The sequence below is a fragment of the Pelobates fuscus genome, chromosome 8 (assembly GCF_036172605.1).
Source record: "Pelobates fuscus isolate aPelFus1 chromosome 8, aPelFus1.pri, whole genome shotgun sequence".
NCBI classification, from domain to species: domain Eukaryota; kingdom Metazoa; phylum Chordata; class Amphibia; order Anura; family Pelobatidae; genus Pelobates; species Pelobates fuscus.
Genome location: NC_086324.1, coordinates 91,972,793 through 91,992,279, shown reverse-complemented (window position 1 = coordinate 91,992,279; position 19,487 = coordinate 91,972,793). Strand labels below are relative to the sequence as shown.

Genomic DNA, 19,487 nt, shown 5'->3' with positions numbered 1-19,487 from the left:
GAATTACAGTGCATGGTTTTTAGTAGCCTAATGTGCATTTAACCAATTCAAGCATCACAGAGATGTAATCAAAAGAATATTAGAATTATGCCAAGTTTTGAGTTTTCTGTATATCTACTGAAAACCACTCTGAATTAGTATTCAGGACAAAATAAATTATAGATATTAATGGCAAATCTATGCACAGTGCAATCAAAAGCAATGGATGCTAAATTGAAGCAACATTTTAGCAATAGAAATATAGATTATTTAAACATCAGAAGAGCCTACTAGACAGACAACCACAAGTAGAAACAAAGTCTCATTATGTTTGCACTGGAGACCATGATAAAATGAATGTATGAATTTAGTAAACTTTTTTAACCTAAGGAAATAAATGCTCTTCTATTGCTTTATGACATATATATGGAGAAACATATGACATATATATGGATATATGTCAGCGAACTTAACTATCTGATTTTCTGGTCTAATAAGTGCTAAACGATAGCCGGAAAGCATCAACAAAGAACAGAACTCAGGTCCAGATTAAAGAACTGAACTTACCCGCTGATCGCCTCCTTCACGTCGGGGATCAAGTTTCTTTGCAAAGTGCCTTAGGTTATCATAGTTGTGAAAATTGCAGAGCGATACCAAATCCTGTAAATAAACACAAAATGTCTTCTATTAGGAGGATAGACAAAAATAAGAAACCATCCTTTCAGAGTTTTATGGTACATTGCTTTATATCCAGATGTTGAACTGGTCATTCAAACAGCAATACCAGTCTGCATTATATTCATTATCTGGATAAAGGACAGACCTATGTAAGTTGGATGTAAGCCTAAGGTGAATCTTTTTATATACCTGACAGAACTGAATTCCGCGAACACTGTTTCCCAGCTTGTCCAGTGGAGGAGACCAACACATTATACCCATGACATTGGGAACTACCAGGAGGATGCCACCAGACACACCAGATTTAGATGGTAGGCCAACCTGCAACCAATAATATTCACATTTTTAACAATTTAGAATCAATAAATTAGAATCAATACATCAATGTCCTATGTTCATCCTTGTGCAGGTGTGCAATATTAGTATCACCTCCCCCCCCCACCCCCCCACCTTTTATCGTTTCCACATATTCAAAGTCTTTAAGTGATTACATAACTAGAAAAGTTTTTGATCGCACTAATAAGAATACTTGAATAAGAAAACTTAAAACTCCCTGCAAATTAAAAAAAAAAAAAACCTGTTCACTAAACTGGTTACATTCTTCCAGAACAGTCAGAATGAAATGCATCCACAGGCCCCCTTTCTTTGTACATACTTTATGTATTGCAAGCTCCTAAAGTAAAAGCACAACCTGAAGCACAAAAAGTTGAGAAAAATTTGTACTGGTTTTAGATATGGACAAGACTGTCTAAATGGAGTTTAAAACAGAAAACAAATTACTTTAAGCTATTAATACAGACAATACAATATTGTGAAAGTCTCTTACGTGAAATGCAAACTGTCCTGAGAAATCATACATTCCACAGGAGTGCATTAAGCTTAATGTGTTTCTGACAGCTTCTGGGCTGAGAATCCGCTCGCCAGTTATTGGACAGAATCCACCATTGGCCAATGTTGCAGCCATGACACTGGCAGATTCGCAGGTCACTTCAATGGAGCACAACTTAACAAAAAGGGATAATGAAAACACATGGTCAGGATTCTGGGTGTTCTTTTCTAATTAATAACAACATGCTAATATTATCGTACATCAAATATACTTTCATGTATCAAGTCAGTTTATTCATAAAAATGTGTTTGGGCCATGGTGTCAACAGTATTGCTGTTCCCTAATCAACAAAATGTGCATGGGTGTGTAGAAGGGAATTATTCCTCCAAGGCGGCATGGTGGTGCCTCAAGGAAGAGCCACAACGAAGTTGTCTTCTAGGCATTGTCATTTTCCAGTTCAACTCTTTTCTGCTTTTGGCATCTTTCTTACCAGGGACCATATCATATCTTGCACATGCATTAGAGTTCAGAAAGTAGCTGAATGGAATATCCTGGAAGGTCCAATTGGGATCCTACATAGATGATCTTGCATGTGGGAAATAAAGTTTGCATACACATATATTGAGTAAGAAGAGGACTGTTCCCTTCAAACACAATGAGTAAAAGCTTCTGCAATATGGCAAGATGTGGCAGGCGGAATCAGTCTGAAACTGACTTTTGCCACATATTTTAAAAATTATAGCATAAATCAGTCAATACTTTATCTGATATTTTTGATCATGTCATATTTTCACAGATTTGCATGCAATCTGAAGCAAGTCTGTTTTTTGTTTAATAAAGATTCTGTTGAAAAAACGCAGTGTCAGTCTTGATTTAGTAGCAAAAATTGAGACCTTTATTATTTTAGTCTACATTTTTTAATTATCTTGTTCATTCACAACTTATGGTATAAACCTTTAACATGTGCTTAACATTTATTTGCAGGATAAAGTGAAATGTATTGTTATGTTGAAGCTCACCATCATGTTTAAAAAGCCATCATTTGCAGGTCAATACCAGGTATGTCTAACACACTGCTTTAGAAAGATGCCAAGCACCATAATCACTACAGTGAATGGTTATGGTGCCAGGAGTGTCCTGGCGTCCCTCCACAACCACCCCCTGTAAGTAAAACCATGTTTGTACAACTTTACTTGTTACACCATCATGGTGCTTGGAGTTTTCCTTTAAGAATATTAATTCTCTATTGTATTAATTGTAGAATATTGCAGTAAAAGGAACTAAAAGTGGAAAATGTAGCAATGGGATACTTGAAAAAGGTATGAATAAGCACAAGGAAATAGACTTCAAAGACAGAGTTTTGAAATTGACAATTATGAAAATAGTTTTAGCCCAGAAACAATCATTGTGCAGTGTTCTAGAACTAGCTTGCTCATGAGATTCAGGCAGGTAATAGGAGATTCATCAATTCTGACTTTTTTGTTTTTAATAAACACAAAATAAAAAAAGAATAAAAAAAAACAAAACAAAATAAACACAAAATACTTTTCTTGAAATAAAACACTCTTTAGACAGAAAATTATTTCAAATCGAAAAAAAGAGAAAAGAAAAAAAAAATCAAAGAAAAAAAAAGCACAAAAAACTAATTTTATAATATGGGGTGCACAAATTACCTGGAAATAAAAGTCTAATGTTCCAACCATATCTGTATGCTCAGGGAAACACTGTAGTAAAAAATAAATAATTAGATTGTAAGAATTACTTCTATGACGTTTCCATCTACATTTGCATAATACAAACCATTTACTTACAACTATTGTAATAATAAATATTGTTTTAAAATGAACTGCTTAAATGAACACTATAGTCACCTAAACAACTTTAGCTTAAAGGATCACTATAGGGTCAGGAACACAAACATGTTCTCCTGACCCTATAGTGCTAAACCCACCATTTAGGTGACTTGCCCCCCATTAGACCCCCTATAAAAAGTTTAAACTCACCTTATTTCCAGCGCATTAACATCATCGAAATGGCAGATTTTTAGCCAATCCAATGCTTTCCAACAGGGAAAGCATTGGATTGGCTAAAATCAGCACAGGGGCAGGGCCAAATGCCATAGAGATCCTCATAGAGATGCATTGAATCAATGCATCTCTGAAGAAAATTCTGCGTCTCCATGCACAGCGTGGGGACGCTGAACGGCAGAGCTCCTTACTGTGCAGCCCTGAGCCAGGAAGCCCCTCCAGTGGCCATCTAAGGAGTGGAGGTGTCCCTAGGGGCAATGTAAACACTGCCTTTTTCCTGAAAAGGCAGTGTTTACATGAAAATGCCTGAAGGGAGCTATTATACTCACCAGAACAACTACATTAAGCTGTAGTTGTTCTGGTGACTATAGTGTCCCTTTAATGAAGTAGTTCTAGTGTATAGATCATGCTTCTCAGGTTTCACTGCTCAATTCACTGCCATTTAGGAGTTAAATCACTTTGTTTCTGTTTATGCAGCTCTTGTCATCTCCCCCCCCCCCCCCCCCCCGACTCTGATGGACACATGAAAAAAACAACTGGTTTCACTTTTAATCAGATGTAATTTACTTTAAACAATTGTATCTCTTCTCTAAATTGCACTTTAATCACATACAGGAGGCTCTTGCAGGGTCTAGCAAGCTATTAACATAGCAGGGGAAAAGAAAATCTAAATTAAAAAGAACTTGCAATAAAGGAAGGATAAACTTTAAATGTCTCTTTACCGGAAGTGTTTCGGAAGGCTGTGAAAGTCACATGCAGGGAGGTGTGACTAGGGTTCATAAACAAAGTAATTTAACTCCTAAATGGCAGAGAATTGAGCAGTGAGACTGCAGGGACATGATCTATACACCAAAACGGTTTCATTACGCTAAAGTTGTTTTGGTGACTATAGTGTCTCTTCAAGATTTACATATTAAACTGGAAAGTGAAAGGGGGAAAAAAAAATATATCAATGTGTTCGAAAGTATGTCACATATGTAGTAGAAACAGGTCACATGCACAATCTGAATTAAATTAAATAAATGCATTAAACATATGCAACAAGCTCAAATAAATATTGCATATTTATAATTAAAGTTAGAAAAAAAAAAAGGGATTGAAAACCTTTTTCTCTTTTAGGTAATATCCAATGGCAAAATTGCGGTCTCCACTTTCTCTCTCAGACTGAAATCTGAAAAAAAATTAAGGTGAACACACATGAAAATCTGACTTTTGAAAACGTACTTCATTAATAATAAAAAGGAAATAATTGCACTGAGTAATTTTTACTACTATAAGAAGTCCTAGATACACAAATGAAAATCCACAGTTCTGGGTGCTATGCCAACATGTTGAAATCGATAATCTGCTCATAAGGATGCACACCATCTAAATAACTTGTGTTTGAGCTTTTCAAAATGCCCAATTTACACAACTTTAGCACATAAAATGACTGAATGAGTGGTTTGTTGACAAGGCTATATAAAAACAGGAACAGATGCCACTTATTCCAGTTAAAATACCCATGCAACAAATGGCCATAGAGATTGAAATTGAGGATTAGATGAACAATATCAATACAAATTACTTCTAAATACAAGCAAGCTAAAGTTTCTCTCTCACCTAGTAGCCACTTTCATATTAAATGAACACACCCGTCACCATAACAACATAATCTAGATGAAGTTATGGTGCCAGGAGGTGCTCTTACCCTAAGGGGTTCAACTGTTCTCAAACAGTTTAACCCCAAAGGTTGCATGGATTTTCAGGCCCATCAGGGGTGGGGACTGGGGGTGGGGGGGAGGGGCAATAGGTACCATCCCATTTAGGGCCCCGGGGGAGGACAATAGGTCCCCCCCCTCTTTATTGTAATTTAGGGCCCCAACGTGCTGCTCATGGGTGGGCCCGGGATGGGGGCACAATAGGTCCGTCCCCCTTATTAAAAATTAGAGCCCCCACCTGCCTCATGTGTGGTGGGGGGCAATAGGTCCCCCGCTAAGTTTATAGCCCCTCATTCGCTGGAAGGGGGACACTAGGGTTTTTTTTTTTACAGTGAGAAGTCACTGGTTACTGCTCACTGTTACTATACATGCCCCTACCCCTGGTATAGCGAGTAGGGGCAAAATTTACTAACACCAAGTAATCTTTACTTAGTATTAGTAAATTTGTCTGAAAGACAAATTTAGGTCTTTCAGCCTTTAGGTAGTTAGGGAGCCATCTACTAAGCAGCTGCAAAATGCACGAATAGGATCGGAGCTTCATTCATTCAAATTCAATTCCGATCCGAACAAAATCCCGAATTGCATCCTAACACGAATGACTGGTCTTATTCTGTTAGGGGCAAAATTCGGTAGTTTCGCCAGCATTTTGTCTAAGTGACAGGACGTTCGAGAATACTGACAGGAAGCATCGCAAGATCACGGATCAAAGGTGACAACTGTGGGAAAATTGCTTAGATCACTGGAAACGAAGCACACTTCGCTCCTCCACTGGTCAAACGTAGGAAACCTCCATAAGACAAAGTAGTCCCTACTTTGTCTTATGTTTTAAAAAAAACTAGAGCAGACAGGAAGAAATGAACAGATCCTGACAGAGGGAGAAGAGGAATCGATTAAAGAAAGGTAATTATAAAGTGTTTTCTCTAATTTATAAAAGTGAAATTTTTTGTTGAAATCTGCACTTTTGCAAAAAAAAAAAAAATAATAATAATAAATAACCTTGTTACACCCCCCTGGCTACTGATTCCGTTATTTCCGGTTTAGCTCAGTGCAGCTAAACTCAAACTATGCAATTGCATAGAGCACCTGAACAGTCTCCTCTTTAAAGGGACACTGTAGGCACCCAGACCACTTCAGCACATTGAAGTGGTCTGGGTGCTGTCTCCCTTTTGCACCTAGTGCTGCAATGTTAAAGGACCACTATAGTGCCAGGAAAACTAACTCGTTTTCTTGGCAGTATAGTGTTAATAGGTCCCCCCCACCCTCATGGCCCCCCTCCTGCCGGGCTCTAGGGGTAGGAAGGGGTTAAATTCTTACCTTTGTCCGGCGCTGGGGACTCCTTCTGATTCTGACGTCATCGGGTTGAATGCACATGTGCGGCAAGAGCTGAAACTGCTATGTTTACAGCAGGCAGGGTTAACCCTAGATGGACCTGGCACCCAGACCACTTTATTGAGCCGAAGTGGTCTGGGTGCCTATAGTGGTCCTTTAAACATTGCAGTTCCAGAGAACTACACTGTTTACATTACAGCTCTAAGTCTGCCCTTAGCGGCTATCAGACAGCCACTGGGGGGCGCTTCCAGAATCATAACGGACCTTTGTTGCCGCTGGGATAAGGTAGGAATGTGCGAGGGAGGGGGGAGGCAAAGGGATCGGTACTGCCATAAATACAGCTTTGTATTCCTGGCACTACAGTGTCCCTTTAAGCTGCATTGAAAAGTCAGTGATTGGGCAGCCATAGAAAGTATGGGTTGGGGAAGCAGTAGAGTGCTTGCAAAGACTGCAGACAAGAGAACTGAAGCTTTTGCAAGCGGTTTTTAGATATACCACCAACAAAGATTTAAAACAAGTATAATTAAATGTCTAGTACAGGCTTCCTCAAACTCCGGCCCTCCAGATGTTGTTGCACTACAACTCCCATAATTCTATGAATGTAATAGGCTGAAATCATGGGAGTTGTAGTTCAGCAACATCTGGAGGGCTGGAATTTGGGGAAGCCTGGTCTAGTATATCTACTAAACTATTACTAGTGATTATCTTATCTTATTTGGGCAGCAGAAGGTCCCTTTAAGGATATGATGAGAACAAATAGGTAGAAGTTTCTGTTAAGAACAGATGCTAAGGAATCCTGTCTTACATGAGGTATATTAAGATATAGTCTGCATAAAAAGAATACTAAAAGAAAAATGAATAATCTTAAAGGACCACTATAGTGCTATATAGTCCTTTCCCCACCCTCAGAGCCCCCCTTCAGCCACTTACCTTAATCCAGCACAGGGCTCCCTCGGCGCTGGAAACCTCTCCTACCCCTCCGACGTCAGCTCCAGAGTGCAGCTGAATGCACATGCGCATTCAAACCGCCAATAGGAAAGCATTCTGCGTGCTCAATGTGATTTTTGCATTGAGCGTCGTCGAAGCACCTCTAGCGGCTGTCAGAAAGACAGCCACTAGAGGCTGGATTAACCCTGCAATGTAAACATAGCAGTTTCTCTGAAACAGCTATGTTTACAGCTGCAGGGTTAAAACTTGGGGGACCTGGCACCCAGACCACTTCATTGAGCTAAAGTGGTCTGGGTGACTATAGTGATCCTTTAACAAGGAGTCTACATTTACATTGATTAAAAGTCACTTTAATAAATTACAATTTTATATTTTGAATATGTTTTTAAACTGTGTATATTCACAAGCACGTTTTTTGACAGACCTTTCATGAAATTAAAATGAATGGACAACATGTATTAACAGCAAGTTTTGGGCAAAGTGCTAAATGTGGCACAACCAGAACTCCATTCTTTTCCATGGTAACTGCTCCACAAGACTTTGCTTTTACAAACACAGCTTTTCTAGATTTAAAACCAATAGATCACATGATTAGAAACTTGGGTCATATGATACACATTGTTGAAAAGGAACAAACTAATTTTCATCCTGTTTAGCAAAAATAACAAACACAGCCAAGAACAATCTGATATGGGTGTATTTTTTGAAAAGGGGAAAAAACACAAGATTAACGCCAAGTATAAATCATGTGCAAAAGAAATGATAGGACAGGGCTCAAGAGTCACTTTAATCTTTGGTGATTTAATTTTTGTTTTTTCCTTTACTGGACTTTATTTACATACAAGTTATCAAAGTGCTGTGTTTTCATATGGAAATACCATGTTCACTTTCTCTGCTATAGAGATGCAAATATTGTTTTGCAAAGGGAACCACAACCTGTATACAGTCTAGAAGCCTGAAATTTACAACATTTAGAAATGTTCTCCCCTCACCAATCCCTCTAGAAAGACATTCAAATGTTTTGCTTTTATTTTTATAATAAGGCAGGTCTTTTTATAGTTAGGGTATCTGGTTAAAATTTGTAATTAATCTTAATCGTTTTGTATGTATTATGACCCATTTTACATTGCTCTGGAATAAGCAGAGACCGTTATCCGTTTATGAACCAGAAAGAACTCACGTGGCATTACTAAACCCAACATATTCATTTCCAGCCATCTTGTTAAGGAACTGCATCACCTATAAAGGGGAAAAAACAACAAAACAAAACACACATAAGTACCGTATTATACAATCTCACTGTTAGGACACAACAATAAAATAATTACTGTTACCATTTGGAATCTGCAAAATTTGAGCAATGGCTTAGACTGTGGGGTGTGGGTGAGACAAGACCATATTTTTGCTTACAATAATTTTTACACATCCAGTACAACTTAATAAAAAAAATAAAAATAAAATAAAAATACGACAATTATTTTTGGTAGTTAACTCCATTCTTTTCCATATATATATGTATGTTTGGGAAAGGTGCAGCCATATTTCTCCAGCAGGTCTCTTTCACCTCCTGGCGCTTCCACACCAGAAGCTGGCATCGCTAGTACAGCATTGAGAGGATTGCAGGATCCTCCATACATAAAGCAATTTACCTGCAGCCATCACTGGATAGACACTTCTAGGTGGCAGTAGCTCCGCCCAGTGTCTAGAATTTTCAGGCATAGGAAAAATACAGAGGCAAAGTAATCTCTATTTTGTCTTAATATATCTCTTGGGTGGGTTGGAATTTAAGTGAAAATTAGTAATGGGGGAGTGGGGTGTAATATGAGTAATGTGGGGAAGTAAGTGACCGTACGTGTTGGCATAGCGCTAACCTTAACTACCAAAAATAATTGTCGTATTTTTAGTTGTTTTTTTATGTATATATGCTCCCTCGTCACAAAAACATTTTATTTTAAATGAAACAGAAGGACATGATGTGTATTGTGGTTACATTGCCATACACTAATACATATTTACAGATCTTTAAAGAACTAATATAGACTTAGAAGAGACAAGATGTCAGTGTTCCTTTTAAATGTTTTTTTAAAGCAAGGAATCTGATCATTAAAGGACCACTCTAGGCACCCAGACCACTTCAGCTTAATGAAGTGGTCTGGGTGCCAGGTCCAGCTAGGGTTAACCCAATTTTTTATAAACATAGCAGTTTCAGAGAAACTGCTATGTTTATTAATTGGTTAAGCCTTCCCCCAAATCCTCTAGTGGCTGTCTCATTGACAGCCGCTAGAGGCGCTTGTGTGATTCTCACTGTGAAAATCACAGTGAGAGCACGCAAGCGTCCATAGGAAAGCATTGTAAATGCTTTCCTATGCGACCGGCTGAATGCGTGCGCAGCTCTTGCCGCGCGTGCGCATTCAGCCGACGGGGCGGAGAGGAGAGCTCCCCACCCAGCGCTGGAAAAAGGTAAGTTTTAACCCTTTTCCCCTTTCCAGAGCCGGGTGGGAGGGGGACCCTGAGGGTGGGGGCACCCTCAGGGCACTCTAGTGCCAGGAAAACGAGTATGTTTTCCTGGCACTAGAGTGGTCCTTTAAGCAATTAAGAACGGTTTACACCATGAAGTTGGAACTGAGCACCTTTACATTTCACATGTTGCAGGGTGTCGTCCATATAAAGATTAAACACTATTAAAAAAAATAAAAAATATTTACAATAAAAGCCTGCCAGTATTCTATTCTCTGTGGATAAATTTTTGTAATGCACACATATAGCTATATACCATATTTCAGTGTTTCTCCTTGCTTTTACTTGTCTCTATAGGGGGCACCTATAAAGCTGCTTTGGACAGAAGCATTGCTATCACAAGAAAAGTTCATGCATCTAACCAAAAGCTAATGCGCATTCACAAATTCAGAAGCTACGTGCAAGTGAACGGCATCTCAAAAAACTCAGTTTGTTTCACGCATTCAAGTTGGGCATAATCTTGGCAGATACGAGGCCCTTGTGAACTTGAAGACTGCATCCCTCCCACAGGGCTGGGCAAGCCAGGAGACACACAGAACATAATTTACATATATATGCACTGCAGATCAATACACACAGAGGCTTTGTTATGTTTTATCTTTTACTTTCGATAAAACGAAAATATTAATAACTGTTCTTTTAATCGTCATCGACACTACAAAAAACAAAGCTTCAAAGGAACTCTGGCATTCAATAAAGTTCAATCATGCAGAGCTCGGGAGTTACACGTTACAGCATGGGTCGTCAACCTGGTCCCTACCGCCCACTAGTGGGCGTTTCAGGATTCCAGGTGGGCGGTAGGGATTTTCAATTTTTTTTTTTATAAATTGGGCAGGCGGGCGGGCGCGAGCCGGCGGTACCGCTGTGACTGGGTACCGCCATCACCACTTGCGGCCCCGGCGGCAAACCGCCGGGGCCGCATATGGAGGGGTCCATCGGGTGGCCCATGCTGTCAGGGCCACCCGATGGATGTGGATTGTGAGGGGGCCTGGTCAGCGCTGGGCGCTTTAACAGCGCGACCGGGCCCCCTGTGATGACATCAAATCTGCTGGGAGGAAGTGATTCCCCGGTCACTCCTCCCAGCATACAGAGAGCCGCGCGGGAGGAAGGAGGAGGAGGGAGTCAGAGTGGGAACTCTGACTCCCATGCACCTGAGCCACCACTGGACCCCAGGGAAAGTCACCCTCCTGCACCTTAAAGGTAGGAAACAGGAGGGTGACTTAAATATAATGTGTGTTTGTTTGTGTATGTGTCTTTGTATGTATGTCTTGTGTGTGTCTGTATGTATGTCTTGTGTGTGTCTTATGTAAGTGTCTTGTGTGTGTCTTATGTAAGTGTCTTGTGTGTGTATGTCTGTATATATGTGTGTCTTGTCTTTGTATGTATGTCTTGTGTGTATGTCTGTATACATGTGTCTTGTGTTTGTATGTATGTCTTGTGTGTGTGTGTCTGTATGTGTGTCTTGTGTGTGTGTGTGTGTCTGTATGTGTGTCTTATGTATGTGTCTTGTGTGTATGTCTGTATACATGTGTCTTGTGTTTGTATGTATGTCTTGTGTGTGTGTCTGTATGTGTGTCTTATGTATGTATGTCTGTATACATGTGTCTTGTGTTTGTATGTATGTCTTGTGTGTGTGTCTGTATGTGTGTCTTATGTATGTGTCGTGTGTGTGTGTGTGTGTGTGTATGTCTGTATACATGTGTCTTGTCTTTGTATGTATGTCTTGTGTGTGTGTCTGTATGTGTGTCTTATGTATGTGTCTTGTGTGTATGTCTGTATACATGTGTCTTGTCTTTGTATGTATGTCTTGTGTGTGTGTCTGTATGTGTGTCTTATGTATGTGTCTTGTGTGTATGTCTGTATACATGTGTCTTGTGTTTGTATGTATGTCTTGTGTGTGTCTGTATGTTTGTCTTATGTATGTGTCTTGTGTGTATGTCTGTATACATGTGTCTTGTGTTTGTATGTATGTCTTGTGTGTGTGTGTCTGTATGTGTGTCTTATGTATGTGTCGTGTGTGTGTGTGTATGTCTGTATACATGTGTCTTGTCTTTGTGTGTGTGTCTTGTTTGTGTCTTTGTATGTATGTCTTTGTGTGTGTGTGTCTTTGTATGTATGTCTTTGTGTGTGTGTGTCTTTGTATGTATGTCTTTGTATGTGTCGTGTGTGTGTGTCTGTCTGTATATATGTGTGTATGTATGTGTCGTGTGTGTGTCTGTCTGTATATATGTGTGTATGTATGTGTGTCTGTTTCTTGTGTCTGTCTGTATGTGTATGTGTCTTTGTATGTATGTCTTTGTGTGTGTGTGTGTGTGTGTGTGTGTGCATGTCTGTATGTGTGTCTGTATGTCTGTATGTGTGTCTGTATGTCTGTATGTATGTGTGCCAGTCTGTTATAGTGGGATACCTAGCTCAGCTTTCCTACTGGGCATTGCTATAAGGAAGGTTAAAAAAAGGGGGGAAAAAAGGTGGGGAGGGGAATTGAGGAGGGAGAAGAGGGGAGCTGACGCACAGATGAGAAATCATATTATGCGCAAACAGAGAAGTCGTCTGAATATCACCGAAAGAGGAGACCTTCGTTTGTTCCTTACAACCTCAAGGATCTCATTAATCACTAGTAAAGGTAATTTCAATTTACTTTATTGTTTTCTCATTAAACTTTTTATAAAGTTAAAAACATTATAAACATGCATTAATTGCAAATAAAAAGATACATGTACGTACATTTATTTTTTTTAAAACACCCTCCTTTCGAAAAAAATATTCCGCACTTGCGCGAAAACTGGTGGGCGGTAAGGAAATTTTTTCAACCAAAAAGATGCATTAGTGGGCGGTAGTTAGAAAAAGGTTGACTACCACTGCGTTACAGAGTCTCTTGCAAAAAACTTTCCATGACTTTCTCCACCATAAACCTTAAGCCAGTGTAAACTTGTAGATACTGGACAAACCATGAAGCAACAGGAAAACGAAGGAACACACGATTTGGCAGAGATCTTTTATTTGATTTTTTTTTGTTAGACAAAAATCTGGAATTTTACTTACATAGTCAAATTTTTCAGCATTGCTTGATCCTTGCTGCAAAACAAATATATATGTAAGTATAAAATAACGGTTATATAGAGGATAAACCAACCCTCCACCCTCACAAAACCTACAACACTGATTAAGGTTGAACCACTTTAATAATATATATTTTCTATATACGTACAAAAGAAAAAAAAAACAAAATAAAATAAAATCACAAGGCATTTTAAATTAATTCAGCGTTTGATTACTTATCAAGATGTTGTGTCAAATGCAAAAGATGTGTAAAATGTATAGGTAGGAACAGATGGCGATCATGTTTTACACTACAGATAGTGGCAACGCAAGGTGTTATAAAGCACGCACCACGATTAAAATGAAATGAATGTCAGATATAGTAGTGGGCATGTTATTAATAGTTCAACAGTAAGATGGGAAATGAAGTTAGACACTAAAAACGGTTAATGTTAATTTACTATGAGCAACACAGCGACATGTGTATATATGTGTCACTGCATATTACTTTCCATATGAACTGCCATAAAACAATAAAATACAAGATTTAAACCTGAGTGGGCCTGCCAAGAGCAATCTCCAGAATAACGGTATGTACTAGGTATTTTATCAAACAAAGAAAGGAATGGTTATTTCCTTGTATAAGGTTATAAAAAGTGGGGCATTCAGTTTGCAAAACGGTTATGGACTTTAAAGGGCTCGATTCCATTTATGACCATCCCTGGTCTTCAACAGGTAAGGTTGTGAATATAAAATAGATTTTTAACTTTTTTTTTAATGCAGAGCTAAGTTATCATGCTTGCTCTAAAATGTGTTACTGGTCTGTTCCAGTACTCTTACAGAGATGCATGTAGCTTCACATCAGGTTATACAACATAATTATAAAATTACATATATATATATTCAAATACGAGAAGTAAATCTCATCCTTGGTATTTTTACTCCTGGGACAGGAGGAACGATTTGCAAAAAATAAAAAATAAAATAAATAAGGAATATCTTTTGTTTACAATTTTACATCAATGGGGCATTAAGCACCAGAGGAACATTAGCTTAATGAAGTGATTTTACTGTATAGATCATGCCCAAGCACTCTCACTGTTCAATTATCTGCCAAAACAGTCAGAGAAAGTGAAAGAGAAAAGAGAAAGTCAGAGAAAGTGTTGGCTAGGGCAGCATAAAAATAAGTGAACTTTTAAATGTCACAAAAATGACCAATGAGACTGCATACACTAAAACGGCTTCATTAAGCTAAAATTGTTTTGGTGCTTAGAGTATCCTTTTAATTGTTTGCAGTACTCAATCAAAAGTTAAATATAGAACCACAAAGCAAAATAAATAAATAAAAATCTATATACACCGTTGATCATGTAGTATGTGAGATACTTTAGCTGGTCTAGGCTGGTTATGAATACAGCCAATTTCAAGATTTAATAATGATAAATATTATGCAATTTTCTTATGTTAAAATATAATGTAATGGAACAAATGTAGATATGAAGAAGAAAAAAAAAAGTTGAAGCCACAAAAGGCATTTTTCCTGGAAAGCCATCCTTTTTAAAGAGAATGCTTAATTTACAGTGTAAGATTATGTATTGTAGGTACGCACTCAAAAGTCTAAAATCAGCCAAAGAGGTACTAGTAGAGTACATAATGAGAAATCAAAAAGTAGACATTTGAAGGTGGTAAATGGTTATATTAAGGGTTACATCATAAAACAAATAAAAAATTAAAATAAAGTTAAAACTAGATGAATATTTCATGCCTAAAACCAGTTTAGAACATGAAAAGACAGACAGTGAAGAAAGCATTTAATCACATCTTGTAAAGAACATGAAAGATTTATGTGAAATGCACACTTTTTTTTTTAATAGGAATATTATATAACATGCCTGTATATACTTAAGGTAATATTGGTCCAGGGTGGCGTACGTTCTATAATGGGCCAATACAACTTTTTTTGGTATGCTGTAAGACAGTGATGGATAAAACTTTTTATATATTTCATATATTTGTGAACATGGGAAGACCAAGCACTAATTGGGCATCTTGGTTAGGTGCTTTACAAATATTTGGGGCTCCAATCTAGGCCATCACTGCTTCAGAGATTATAAATACTATTTAAAATTGTAAGTTTTTTTTTTTTTAGATAAAAGAATATAAATATATATACACAAGTTTTTGTTTATATTAGAAAACACTTACAAGGAAACATGATTATTTAAAAAACATTCGAAGTGAACAGTGGTACCGCACAGTGGGACCTTTCAACCCACAGGCTTGTACAGATGACCCGGTTATCCTTGAAGAATAGAAGAAAGAGGTTTTCATCTGTGACAAAGGAAAATATTCTTTGTAGTAAGGACAGTTAAGACGCGGGGATTAATACTGAAGGAATCTGTATTGGCTAATACAATCTAAGTGAGTGACACACATATCTGGGCTGAAGGGGTGTTTATTAATTCTCAGCTATACTGGACTAAAATGCCAAGATCGGGGAAGTAATGACTGCATACGAGGTGAAAATATTCCTATAGCTCAAAACCCCACTGAAAAGGAAGTCATCTTTCTTCTAGAGTTGAATAGGGGTGGGTTCTGATTTAACAGACTTCATTTTGTTTTGTATCACAAACTGTTGATGTTTTACCTATTGCTCATTGCTAGGAGAGATTACTCAGTGTGGAATTTTAATGTCTTTATCTAGTACATAGCTATTCGTACCACATTCATACTCATGGGCTCCGCTACAGATACAGAAAGTAGTTATAGGATGAATATGAAAGGGTAAAATAACTCCTTCAATACTATGTGAGACAGTTTCATCTCTCTCAATGAAGGACTACGTAAATATTTACATATAAACAAATTGGATATCAATCTGAGAGCAAGGCTCATGGGCTAAATTATATATGGGTAAACTATATAGGTAATTCTTCAAATCTATTTTTTTACCCTGAAGGTCCATACTGGTATCTATTCTTTCCATGCAAAGGCAACTGTAGCACAATATCTAGCATAGATCAAGCTCTCACACAGACTGGCATACATACATTGTGTGATCATTGTTCTGACCACACTGCATGATATCAAAGCCAGTTATTCATATTGCACATGACTGAATAATGTACATCCTCAAAGAATAGGACTTATTTCCTAATTCTGTTATATGACTAGGCACACAGATAAGATTTATAAATATAACTTCATAAAATCAGTACACAAACTGTAACAATGCTGGGTATACATTTGCAAATACATTCGAACACTCAGTTTTGCAGTGTTAAATACATTGCATGGTTAATGGAAATGGATAAATAATCCCATCCAGATTTCACCCTGGATGAAGGGATTTAGAGATAATCTGAAAATCTAATTCACAGAATTTCATCAATGCAAGAGATGTCATAGTGGGCATTAATAGATCTCTGGAAGCCTGACATTGCTATGTTAAACAGAGATTACATACACATGGGGAGGAGGGTGTAGAAAGGGGAGGGGGGGTTAAAAAACAAGGTGACTTGCTTGGTAGACTAGTAATAAGAGCATTGCATTCACAAAACAGTCATTCCGAGTTAATGTACAAGAAGACTAAGATAATATTCAAAACCAAAAAGAAAACCCTTAAAAAGATTTGTTCAATGACAAAAATCAAACAAAAATAAAATGAAGAAATTACCAACGTCACTGAATTGTTGCAGTTGTCAAATTACAGTATCCCACAGATCCTAATGCTGTAAAATATGCAACAACATTTAAACCACACACAATCCTTTTAAATGCAACATTAAGTAATCCTTTAGGTTCCAGGGAAAAACATGTGTTATTACAATGTTTAAAAAAGTTTGGCTTTTTTTTTCTCACATAACATAGTCCATCACATATACATAAAACATGTAAGCATGGAATACAAAATTTAAAAGCTTTAGGTTTTAAATCATCGATTTTGTTCCATTCCAGAGTGGTGGCTAGGTTTACAAACTAGTACCTAGTCATGAGTTATTTCATAAAGTAAAAATAACATTTGTATACAGTAAAATTAGTGAAGCTTGACACTGGGTAGACTAGGAGCCTTGCCAGTTACCTGGCTATTTTCCAGACCTGTACATACATACACATATATATATATATATATATATATATATATATATATATATATATATATATATATATATATATATTTATCTGTAATAGAAGGCTGCACTCACGGATTCCATAAAATATAACTTTTAATCAGTCTTGTTAAAAGAATCAACGTTTCAGTCCTACTTGAGGACTTTCATCAGGATTATAATCAAGACTGATTAAAAGTTATATTTTATGGAATCCGTGAGTGCAGCCTTCTATTACAGCTATTTGGATGTTTGGAGCTCTGGTACTGCACCCGGTCTTGGAAATTGGAGTCTGAGAGCAAGGTACAGTTGTTTATATATATATTAAAAAGTGAAATAAATATCATTGCTGGTATCATATGTTGTTTTCAAGAGACCAAATTATTTCCCCTTTTTAAGACAGACTTGAGCCTATATAAACAAGAAAAGTCCCTCTATAAGGGACCAAAAGAAATAGGAGAATCCCTTAATGTTAGAAGCATTAAAATGAATAGAGAATGGTAAATCACTGCTTCAAAATAGTGAATTTAAATTAGAATGAAAATAAACTAAACCCCCATGTTAAAATTCATTACATTAGTAAGATCTCAGATTTTGCTTTTGTTTTAATGTTTTCAACCAGCCTTGAGTTTAGTTAAGCATCATGGAAAACACTATTCACAAATTGCTGGGCTGTTTAAAAAGTCCAATGTGAGTGAATGAAGACTCCAGTTTAAAAGACTGGTGCACAGAGGTTTGTAATCTTTAAATGAATATGTTTTAATGCAGTGTACAAAAGCAATTGAAATAAAATGAAATTTTTCCTAGCAAAATTGGGCTTTTGTGAAGGCTTGGGAGAATAAAAAACAAAAACTAAAAATCAAGTAGTCAAGTAAAATCATGTTAAGAAATATTATTTAAATAAATGTCCATATATTTTCAGTAATGTAAACAAAGCGATCATGGATCAGAGCAAAAAGGTACTCTATTACATTCTAAAGGGCATCACGAGAAGACAGTCAGTGTTAATCCAAACACCATGACTACGTCAGTGATTTGAAGTGGTTATGGTGCCTGGCACCTGCATATGCAGTGTTTCACTATGAAATGCATGTGCAGTGTTCAACACCTTTGTGCATCTCCGCTTCTGGCATCATTAGCCAGCCCGGGAACAAAAGTTCTGGGCTTGGTAATGACAACTCTATGCATATTTGTACACACAGAGTTTCCTTCATTGGATTAGAGGAGTCAGCCAACGCTGTTAGTCAATGTATGGCCAGCAGAATTTGCATCCAGCTTCTGCAACTCTGCAGAAGCCAGATGCAGGTCACAGTCAGCAAGAGACAGGAACCCAACAGGATCAGGTAAGTGGGCAAATTGTTACCAACGGTTTGCCCCATTCTCAGGGTACTCCTGGCAGTACAGTCTACTGTAGTGTTTATGATGCATGGATGAGCCCTTTAATCTTGGATGTAGTGCATAAACATTTTTTTTTCCGCTTTTCTAAATTGTCCGTCTCTATTCAGCAAAATGAACCATAAACACTATTCGCAATATAACTACTTCAAATAATTATTTGGATAGGTACCCGCAGAGTGATGTCACAATGCTAAAACAGATATTAGAAATATTTTTTTTAGTCAAGTTACAGCTGCAATGTTGGTGTATTTTTATCCTCTACACATCATCAAGAAGAGGGATTCCCTTTCATAGGTCTGTATAAAGACATACAGCTGCCAAAACTTGATAGTTAAATGTCCAACGGTACAAAGGATGCTGAAAAGAATGACAGATTTTCCAGACCAGCAATATTAGCTGCACACGTAGGTATTCATCAATAGGCTTACATGATCATTAAACGAACATTATTTACATTCATACAAGCAGAAATAGTCATCAACTAAAATGGAAAAAGAAGAAAAAACACAAATAAATATTTAATTATTTTAAAACTGAACGCACCTTTATTAAAGAAGTGATAACAATAGCACCAGCATTCACCATTGGGTTATGGGGTTTCTCTGAAAGACAATGCAATGAATCTGTGTTAAAATAACTGATAACATGGAGATCTCTAGTTTAGGTGTAGTGCAGTAGTTTGCCTCTGTCGAGGTTTTTTATTTTGTAGAACCTGAATACAACTGTTTTTGTAGCTCTTATCTTTAATAGAATTATTCCTGCATAACAATTTCTCATGAAATATACAGGAGTTCTAAAATGTGGGTCACTCAGAAATGTAATTTTCCTTGAAAACATATATGAGTTTCAAAAGGATATAAAGTCATTGACAAGGTTATAAATAATAAAATTTTAAGTGAAATTATACATCATAATCACTCCTGTTCCTTACAGA

General features: G+C 37.3%; 1 protein-coding gene across 3 annotated transcripts in view; it reads right to left on the bottom strand.

The window, feature by feature from the left end:
• The window catches only part of GLS (glutaminase), a 134,514-nt gene that overhangs the window by 33,758 nt on the left and 81,269 nt on the right, over positions 1-19,487 (bottom strand). For all 3 annotated transcript variants that reach the window (XM_063430153.1, XM_063430152.1, XM_063430154.1), the window contains exons 7-14: positions 19,097-19,155; positions 13,050-13,082; positions 8,671-8,729; positions 4,618-4,684; positions 3,160-3,210; positions 1,484-1,660; positions 847-978; positions 547-639 (exon numbers count right to left, since the gene is read on the bottom strand). In XM_063430153.1, coding sequence (XP_063286223.1) covers positions 547-639; positions 847-978; positions 1,484-1,660; positions 3,160-3,210; positions 4,618-4,684; positions 8,671-8,729; positions 13,050-13,082; positions 19,097-19,155 — 671 coding nt within the window. The remainder of the gene's footprint in view (positions 1-546; positions 640-846; positions 979-1,483; positions 1,661-3,159; positions 3,211-4,617; positions 4,685-8,670; positions 8,730-13,049; positions 13,083-19,096; positions 19,156-19,487) is intronic.